This window comes from Lactuca virosa, chromosome 4, assembly GCF_052849685.1.
Source record: "Lactuca virosa cultivar CGN04683 chromosome 4, Lactuca_virosa_CGN04683_v6, whole genome shotgun sequence".
NCBI lineage: Eukaryota > Viridiplantae > Streptophyta > Magnoliopsida > Asterales > Asteraceae > Lactuca > Lactuca virosa.
The window spans coordinates 157798557-157808904 of NC_136429.1; the positions used below are offsets into that span (position 1 = coordinate 157798557).

Genomic DNA, 10348 nt, shown 5'->3' on the forward strand with positions numbered 1-10348 from the left:
CACCCTAATCAGCCTCCATCCAAATTTTGTCCCTCTAGCTAACCCCAAGTGAGAAGAGTGCATTTTGAGCTCATTTGTGTGTTTTGGTGGTGTTCTTGAAGAAGAAGAAGAAGGTGGTAGAAGGACTTTGGAGCTTGGATCTGGGATTCCCTACTTGCTAGCAACCTCCAGGAGGTAAAAAGCTCCTAGCTTGATCATCCTTTCATGTAGATCTAGATATTCCTCCATTTAGGGTATTTTTGGTCCCCAACCTTTGTGATTCTTGAGCATGGCATGCTCTTGATCAAATTAGTTGTCCTTTCAGACCCAATGAGGGGTCTTGAGTCATAAAATGTTGTCTTAATTCTTAGTTCTTCCCCATGCATGCTCTAGAAGGTCTTAAGGTGTTAAGAAGTAGGGATTTTGGTGTATTAAGCACTTAATGGGCATGCAAAGTCATAATGTTGGAAACTTCATGACTCTCAGTGGTATTTTAGCCTTGGATCTGCATTTGGATGTAAAAAGTCGCAATATTCAGCTCTTAATGGGTTAAGAAGCAACATGTGCGTACGTTGGACGTACCAAAAGGGTACACTGTGCGTACGCAGGTTGAGCCCCGATGCCTCGGACTCGAGTATGCCCCGCATACTCCCAAAGTACGCCCTGCATACGAGGCTCGAGTTAACTCGGCAGGGTTGACTCGGTTGGGTTGACTCAATGGACTTTGTTCATTTCGACTAGTTTTGACCAAGGGTATTTTGGGAAAATTTTTATTAATTTAGAATGGGAAATGTTTTGATATTTAGGAGTCGAGTAGAGCCGGTTGTCGGAGCAGGGATTTATTTCAGACTGTATTCAGACTGAGATGTGAGTTTTCCTCACTATACCCATCGATCAAAGGCACCAATGTCGGCCCACTAGATTATTTAACCTGGTCAGGATAGTGATATGATAGTTTGTAGTTGTTTAGTAGATCCGTATGATTATCTATATTTGTTGATTCTGTGTTTATGTTTATTTGTTGTATATGTCGACATGTTGTGTTGGGTTGAAGCGGTCCTGCTTTGTGTTGTAGGCCAAGACACCCGGGGACGACTGGATAGGCTGTAGGCCCTGCGAGGCGGTCCAGTTAGTTCAGCGGCCCATGGAGCGGTCCGAAAAGGATGTAGGCCCTACGAGGCGGTACAGTTATGTCGAAGGCTCGTAAAGCGGTCCAGATAGGTTGTAGGCCCTGCGAGGCGGTCCAGTCAGGCTGGCTGTTCATATTTGTATGCTTATTTGATATGTGGTGTGCTGGTACTATGGGGGAACTCGCTAAGCTTTGGCTTACAGTTTTTAGTTTATCGTTTCAGGTACTTCAGAGGATCATGGAAAGGCAAAGGCATGATCGTACACAGTTTCCTGTTTTATGTCATTGGGTCTTGGGAAAACTCCAATTTGAATAATGACTTTTGAAACAATGACTCTTTTTGTAAACAATATTGATTAATGGTTGGTTTGAAAATTTTAAATTTATTGTGATTTTTGGAGTGTTACAACAATATTTATGCTTCCGCATCTTGATGCTATTATGGTTTGGTAGGATAATATGATGAGATTTGTTTGACTTAAACAATTGGATTTGATATAATTAATTGGGATCTATGTTTTATTAAGACTTTATTATACTTCGATTTTGAAAAAAAATGTCTGAATTTTGAGATGTTACAAAGGTGCATTAAATTGTGAATACTATCTTATCTAGTTTGTGAAAATGTTAATTTTGCCCTTTTTTTTTATCAAAAATAATAAAAAAAAAACTAAAAAAGATGATTCTAACTCATATAATCAGACCCCTTCGTCTTTTTTAGGTGAATGGTAGGGATCTTTTTTAGATAAATTGTCTTTATTCATGGTTTAGTAACTTCAAATGATTTTTTTAGAGTTCCTAACTTTTTGTAGTTCATATATATATATATATATATATATATATATATATATATATATATATATATATATATATATACACACGTGTGTGTGAATGATAAATATTATGTGAATGTATAAATGATTTTATAATGTCAAAATGAAATAATCAATAATTTTGATTAGAATGCAAATTAGATTTTATCCATAAACAAATCTTTTAAATTTGGGAAAGTTTTTATTATCATCAGAATCATTAGTTGATCTTTTTAATTATATATATATATATATATATATATATATATATATATATATATATATATATATATAGGGCTAGGTTATAATGTGGATGGACAACTATTGTGCGGACGTGTGGACAATGTTATTCTATGAGAATCACTAAGAAAATAAGTTGTTTATTAATGTGAATACGTTCAACCTCACATAAATATCGTCATTTTAATCAATTCTCAATAATTCTTATTTATTTTTGTTCTCAAACATCATTTTTCACTCATTTTCATTCTTACAGAATACGACTCAACAAACATCCTGACAACATTCTGACAGAATGAGCATAATAATAAAAAGTCTATAATAATCTTATAGACGATTTAATTAGTGAGAATGTGTGATAATGACAATAGTTATGTAAGATTAAACGTATTCATATTATCAAACAACATATTTTCTTTGTCATTATCACATAATAGCATTGTCCACACGTCCGCACAATAGATGTTAATCCAAATTTGAACCTAGCTCTCTCTCTCTCTCTCTCTCTCTCTCTATATATATATATATATATATATATATATATATATATATATATATATATATATATATATATAAGGCCACAAACCTTTACGCCACAACTCATCACCAAACCTACAGGGTGTCCAAGTCAGCAACATGCACCTCGCATGTCATGTAATTATATGACCTTATAAAAATACGATACATTACCCATGATACTAATAAAGTTTATATTGTTTTAAGCTATATTTGATATAGTAGCTGAAAAGTTAGTTGATAGCTGAAATGTTGTTGTTATATGAAAAATTAACTAATGACTGAAAAACTAGTTGGTAAAAAATGTCGTTTGGTAAAAGTAATTGATACGCTAGCTGAAAAATATAAAATGACATAAAATGAAATATATATATATATATATATATATATATATATATATATATATATATTAAGGGTATATCTGAAATTTTTTATAAAAGCTGCTGAAAAATTAGTTAAAGCAGCTTTTTAAAAATCTAACTTATAAACTATTTTTTGTTTGTTAAACGTGATAACTTAAAAATAATAATAATAAATAATAATAAATTAGCTTATTAGCTAACATACGACAAACATAGCTTTAATATAAATACATCATTATCAACTTGAAAACTTAATTTAAAACTCGAACAAATGTATCCCATAAACATAGACACGGAGAAAAGATAAAAACAAAAATTTTTACTTTCACATATAAATCATAAATCAGTAGATTATTTATATATTTTAAACATTTTTTCTTTGATATTTTAAACTTGGTCTAAATTTTCTTAATATCTTAAGATATTTTTTTGGTGTTTTGAATTAAATGGTCCTAGAAAAATACTATATTTTGAAAAATTGAAATACAATATTCTTTTAGTCTATACATATTTTTCTTGTGTCCCTTTCGTTCTCATGTACGAGTTATGTGTTTTTGTGTAGTTTATTTTGTCTTGAGCAGGACGAAGTGTTTATTTATGCTTACTCACCACACACTATATCTCTCATTCACGCCAAAATCGATCTCATTCTCTCTCTTTCTCTCAATTTCTTCCCCTAACTACCTCTAATATCTCTCTCTACCTGTTCAATTCAGTTGGGTACATTTCAAATTCATGTAGATTCGAAAGTTATGTGAACGCATGCTTTTCTGTTCTTGAACTTGCCTGTTCAACTTAAACTCGTCTTTTCTTCTTCGTATTATAATGTAAGAGCAAAGTAAGTAATTTGTTCATCATTTTCTCTCTTTAGCTATTGTCCATTAGCAATACTCATGTGAATCTTCCTTTTCCGTATTTTCATCATGAGTTCTCGCTAATTTCACCCCAAGAATAGAGCCTACTTCAATTCTGGCAATACCCATTTGCTTCAAACTGCTTTAGATCAGTTTGCGTTCCTCTTTGATAAATGGGTGTACGCTAAATTCGGGTTTTGGCAGTGGTCAGTTTTTGAACTTCTTTGAGGTTTCAGATATCCCGCGATTTGATTTACAGACATGTAATTCGTACGCTGGTTGATATTGCATTGTTACTGTTCGATGATTTGCCTCCAAGAACAAGAGTTTAGAAAGATGATGGATTATGTTCTTCCGATGGATCAAACTTAAATTGAGATTTTTGTGAATGGAGGATATGTTGATGAATTCTTTTCGTTAGTAACTTTCCCTCTCATTTGCCTATGGAGTTTAAATAGGGAAGTCCACCTTCATCTAGTTCACATTCATCACTAATTTATTCTTCTGATATTCTTACCAAAACCTTTTATATTCATTCTTTTATGAACCCCCAAGATGTAATCATCAGCAAGTGTATATAGATTTTTACTATCATGAGCTTCATCAGGGGTGATCCTTATAGTCATATACACCAAACTTACTAATTCAACAAAAGATTTCAACCATCACAATGAAGTAAAACTCCTTTTGTTTCTGCCCATTTCTAGACGCATTCGTTTGTTTTGAGTTATTAGTAATAGTATCAGCCTTCAACTTTTTATTGTTGCCATTCCTATTTCAAGTTTGTTTTTCAAAAAAGAGAAACATTCATCATGGAAGAAACATTTGTTCCCTTTCGTGGAATCAAGAAAGATCTCAAAGCCAGACTACTGTGCTACAAGCAAGACTGGACAGGTGGCATCCGTGCGGGAATCAGGTTTTTTATTCTTAATTCTTCAATACCTCATTTTATTGTTACATTTTAAATTCTTGTGAATATAACTTACATTTGATGTGGTAGCTCTAAAATGATGATTCTTACATTTTCATGATCAGGATATTAGCTCCAACAACTTACATCTTCTTTGCTTCAGCAATTCCAGTTATATCTTTTGGGGAACAACTAGAAAGAGACACGGGTTTGGAAACTTTTTCTAGTGTTCAAAATTTTATGATTTTGTTAACATAAATCTTTATGATTGCTTATATTGTTACAGAGGGTAGTCTAACTGCAGTTCAAACTCTAGCATCAACAGCAATATGTGGCATCATACATGCTATAGTTGGAGGACAACCACTGCTTATTCTAGGAGTTGCAGAGCCAACAGTGTTGATGTACACGTTTATGTTCAAGTTTGCAAAAGATCAAAAGGATTTAGGGCAACCCCTTTTTCTAGCTTGGTCTGGATGGTACTTTCTGCCTTTATTATTCATATGATCAGGATCCACTTTAAAAACTTTTTATCACTTAACTTAAAAAAAAAAAAAAAAAAAGTATTAATTTAAGTTACATAATCTGAATGAGAACAGGGTTTGCGTTTGGACTGCTTTTTTGCTGATTTTGCTTTCTATTCTGGGTGCCTGCTCAATTATCAATAGATTCACACGTGTAGCTGGTGAGTTGTTTGGTCTTCTAATCGCAATGCTATTCATGCAACAGGCTATTAAAGTGAGTATCACTATTCTTCCATTCATTTCACACAAACTTTTTCGAATACAAATTTGCTAATATGATATACACAAATTGTATTTGATAGGGAGTTGTGGAGGAGTTTGGTATTCCAAAAAGTGAGGATCCAAATCAACCTGCTTTTCAACCTTCTTGGCGATTTGGGAATGGAATGTTTGCACTGGTTTTGTCCTTCGGTCTTCTTATTACTGCTTTGAAGAGTCGCAAAGCAAGGTCATGGCGTTATGGAACAGGTCAGACTTGAAGGAGTCTGCTTTATTGCTAGTATCTGCTTTCACTGTTTATGTATTTCACCTTCTGTTTTAATTAATGTTTAAAGGATGGTTACGTGGATTGATTGCGGATTATGGTGTCCCTTTTATGGTGGTTGTTTGGACTGGTGTTTCATATATGCCAGTTAATGATGTCCCAAATGGGATCCCAAGGCGGCTTTTCAGCCCCAATCCATGGTCTCCTGGTGCATATACAAACTGGACTGTTGCCAAGGTATAAAAAAAATCTTTTTTTCTTTTATAAAATTCAAATTTTATACTTTGATACTTAAATTTCCTGCAGGAAATGTTGAAGGTGCCTCCTGTTTATATTGTTGGAGCTTTTATTCCAGCAACCATGATTGCAGTGCTTTACTATTTTGATCATAGTGTTGCATCTCAACTTGCTCAACAAAAAGAGTTCAATTTAAAGAAACCTTCTTCATATCATTATGATCTCCTTCTTTTGGGCTTTCTGGTAAAGATCATTGCTTTAATTGTCCAAGATCATAGAAACATTGTTTTTTAGTGTTCTTTTTTTTTTTTTTTTTTTTTTTTTTTTTTTTTTGTGTCAATCAGACTATTCTATGTGGGCTAATTGGCATTCCTCCTGCAAATGGAGTTATTCCACAATCTCCAATGCATACAAAGAGCTTAGCCACTCTAAAACATCAGGTACATCTTATTATTATTATTATTATTCAAACTAAAGAAAATGTTGAAATTTTCATAATACTTTATGTCCATTTGAAACAGCTTCTACGAAGGAAACTTGTGGACACTGCTCGAAAAAGTATAAACAAAAGTTCAAACTTGAGTGAGCTATACGAGGACATGCAACAAGCATACAACGAAATGCAGACTCCACTCGTTTATCAAAATCCATCAAGTCTGGTAAACAATCTTTATCAAATACAGTTGTAAACAGAGTCTTCTTGTATGTTCTCCATTCATTAATTTGAATAATTTCATTTCAAACAGGGACTGAAAGAGCTAAAAGAGTCGACAATTCAGCAAGCATCGAGTAGTGGTTACATAAACGCACCAGTTGATGAGACTGTATTTGATGTCGATAAAGATGTCGATGATCTTTTACATGTTGAAGTGAAAGAACAACGACTTAGCAATGTGCTACAAGCGTTAATGGTAGGTGCGTGTGTTGCTGCGATGCCTGTTCTTAAAAAGATCCCGACTTCAGTTCTTTGGGGGTATTTTGCTTTCATGGCGATCGAGAGTTTACCGGGGAATCAATTTTGGGAGCGGATTTTATTGCTTTTCACTGCTCCAAGTCGAAGATACAAGTAAGTTTTTCAGCCGATTTCGAAAATTTCAAATGCTGTAATTATGATTTTGCGATTGATTAGCAATTTGGGAAATGAAAATTTCGATTAGGGTTTTGGAAGAACATCATGCGACGTTTGTGGAAACTGTACCTTTCAAGACTGTTGCTGCTTTCACATTGTTTCAGACGGCTTACTTATTTGCGTGTTTTGGCATAACGTGGATTCCGATTGCTGGTGTTCTTTTCCCACTTTTGATCATGCTTCTTGTTCCTGCGAGGCAATATTTGCTTCCTAAGTTTTTTAAAGGTGCTCATCTTCAAGATTTAGATGCAGCTGAATATGAAGAAGCCTCAGCCACACCTTACAATATGGCCTTCGGTGTAAGTCAAACATGAAAGTCAACTAAACAATAATAAAATCATAAAAGATCTAAACAATTTATGCCAAATGGTTGCAGGACGATGAGACTCCAGCAAGAACTACCCAAGTGGATAGTGCAGAAGTACTCGATGGAATTATAACAAGAAGCCGAGGAGAGATACGCCACACAAGCAGTCTAAAGATAACAAGTTTGACCCAAACTCCAATACAAGATATGAAGCCTATGTATAGTCCATGTCTCGCACAAAGGGTTTATAGTCCACATTTAAACGAGTTAAGGGGACTACAAATCAAGAAAACTCCAAGTCCACGTTCATCTATCCTTGGTCAAACCAGTAATGGTTCATCGTCTTGCTAAAAAATTAGTTGTGTGCTTATGTTCAAATCATGGTTTTGTAGGTGTTATGTTTCTTTATAATGTATGTACTTTGTGGAAAGAGTGTACATTGTCTCTTTATTATCTAATTTCATGTATGTATGCATAGGTGGGCAGAAAACATATTACCAAATTTATAATGGAATAAAACTTTTATATATGAATACTATATGCACTTTGTATTTGGATATTTGGATTAAGATTCATGTTATGACCTTCTTGAACCTAAAAAAAGGGCTAAAGTCATGTAATACCCATCAACTATTCCAATGTTGTTGCTTGAGTCGCCAATCATAGGTCACTAAACATTTAAAGTGTTTTCAATTACATAATTAAAGAAAATTTTAAAAGGGTAAACATGCATTCAATCCTATGGCATCTTGCTAGCAAAACATGTTTAGTAGATGCCATGTAGAAGTGAATAACGGTTTACTCGGTTAAAACTTTCTTCAATGATGTAACTGAAAATATATTATATGTTTAGTGACTTGTTAAACATCGACATGCCAATATAAGATCATGAATACTCGGTTTATTTCGAGATAAATGGTGTTTTGTTACCTTAAGAGGAATAACATCAAAGTCCAATTATATACAAAAGGGAGGAAGACACTACACAACTAGTAAAAAGCTTGTACTACTACATTTCCTTTTCATTAAACCGAACTTTATCTCAAGATAATATGTTTTCTTTTTTTTTATTTCATATCACTAAAAGCAGACAGAAAGATACAAAATGTAACATCACCATCTATTGAAATGATGAACTTGGAAAAGGGACATGGAGGTGGCCCTTCAAGTGGCTTGGGATGAATTGAAAGGTGCAATGGTATGTACTTTACCATTCTTTTGTTGCTATAACAAAATGAAATGTTTTTGATCGATGTTCTTTTTCAACAAAACTGTACCATGATTCATCTTTGATTGAACCCCTTGTGCATCATAATGAATAATACCATTCAATCCCCACCAAAAGTTTTAGTTGAATGATTTGATAAATGAGGGTACATTTGTTAGTGGAATACAAAGGATTCATTCCACTACATATTATCAACTAGCTCAACTTGTACCCTTATGTTCTTTAATATATATTCGTGGCTTCTTTTTTGTGAAACAAATCGCTAAGTGACCATCTATAATCACTTTTTGGGACCCTACCATATAGTTTGTCCCTATAGTATACCATGTTTCTCTTTAATGTTACAAAAAATGTAAAATACAATATCTGTTTCGGTCATTGTAAACTTTATCTTGTATACGGTTTATAGAAATATGAATGAAGATATGATATTCAATTAGTTAAGACTTTTTCTTTATGATAATTTAAAATACATAACTTAGATATTAATAAAGAGATATAAAATACAAAATGTGGCCATAATAAAAGTACGACCTTAATTGTAGATACACCCAAAGTATAGCTTATAAAATGTTTTGGACAACGAAAGCATCTCAAAATTTATGAAGAAAAAGTAAAATTAAGACTATGTTTTGGATGTTAGTTTGAATTATCTTTTCATGTTTATCAAATGGTTTGGTCCCTTAGTGGATAAAAGATGATTTTAATGTCTTTGACACGTTTCATTAGATTACGTAAAATAATTTCCTAAGTAAATTATGGATATGGACTCTAACTATATTTTATTGTGTGGATAGTCATCAAAATGACAGTTTTGTATCTTTTTCATCTTTTGATTGTCTAATGATCCAATCGGGAAGTTCATATAAATTATAATTATAGTCATTTATCTCATTGAAATCGTTCTTTAATAATCCTAAAAGTTAGATGACAATTCTCTTTCAAAAAAAAAGTTAGATGACAAAATCATATTGAATCAGAATATCAAAAAGCAAGCATGAAATGAAAAAATAAAAATTAAAACATTTGCTCTTCATTTGTATGCATAGATTAGGATTTTGGGTGCAACATAGATCGGGGTTCTGGATTTTGGTACAACAAGGTGGCCGAGGGCTGGAAATTTTGATTAACATGTCCAATGAGTAATCGGAGTCTAGAGAGCCAAAAACCAGTTTTCAGACTCTTAACACCTAATATTTTGTATACTTGTTGGAATACTAGTAGTTAGTGTTAGATTATACGTGGTCGTAAATGTACATATTTTGAGACGTGGGATAAATTTTCATGATTACAAGTACAATATATTAGTGAGAAATAGAGATATGTGGTGTATCAATGATGGTCGAGTATTTTTTCTTGTTAATCAACCAACTTGTAAGGGAAAATGGTATGGGTTGCAAAGTATATTGTCAAAATTGAGTTGAGAGACTAGACAAATGCATTTCAAGGACGTTTTGTGGATTTGTGGCGTAAAGAACCTTAGCAATGTTTGTAAAAGTGGTTTAAGATGGTCTCTCAAAATATAAAGTAGTTTGAAACACGACATACCCGTAGTGACAGACTACTCGGACACAGTGGTCAAGCATTTAAGTTTAACCCTATGCCAACATATAGACCTACGTCCAAGTCAAAGTACC

At 33.2% G+C, this 10348-nt stretch overlaps 1 protein-coding gene and 1 long non-coding RNA gene across 2 annotated transcripts; one reads left to right on the forward strand and one right to left on the reverse strand.

Annotated features, from left to right (window-relative positions):
* Nucleotides 1–3643: 3643 nt before the first annotated feature.
* Nucleotides 3644–8021, forward strand: LOC145107603 (putative boron transporter 2). The gene is made up of 12 exons (XM_079044511.1): nucleotides 3644–4808; nucleotides 4928–5010; nucleotides 5089–5281; nucleotides 5402–5540; nucleotides 5629–5794; nucleotides 5881–6047; nucleotides 6117–6290; nucleotides 6392–6487; nucleotides 6569–6706; nucleotides 6794–7113; nucleotides 7205–7475; nucleotides 7553–8021. The coding sequence occupies exons 1-12, from the start codon at nucleotides 4705–4707 to the stop codon at nucleotides 7832–7834; spliced, it is 2133 nt and encodes a 710-aa protein (XP_078900637.1). The 5' UTR covers nucleotides 3644–4704; the 3' UTR covers nucleotides 7835–8021.
* On the reverse strand, nucleotides 6520–7377 carry LOC145107604 (uncharacterized). Its single transcript, XR_013707901.1, has 2 exons — nucleotides 7246–7377; nucleotides 6520–7148 (listed from the first exon to the last, which is right to left on the reverse strand). It is a non-coding gene; the product is annotated as an uncharacterized LOC145107604 (long non-coding RNA).
* Nucleotides 8022–10348: the final 2327 nt, after the last annotated feature.

What these genes read in the sequence shown, in the direction of transcription:
- LOC145107603 (XM_079044511.1), top strand. Translation starts at nt 4,705, where the DNA reads ATGGAAGAAACATTTGTTCCCTTTCGTGGAATCAAGAAAGATCTCAAA. An exon ending in TCATGCAACAGGCTATTAAA is followed by an intron (nt 5,541 to 5,628) that starts GTGAGTATCACT and finishes TGTATTTGATAG; the next exon opens with GGAGTTGTGGAGGAGTTTGG. An exon ending in GCTCCAAGTCGAAGATACAA is followed by an intron (nt 7,114 to 7,204) that starts GTAAGTTTTTCA and finishes AATTTCGATTAG; the next exon opens with GGTTTTGGAAGAACATCATG.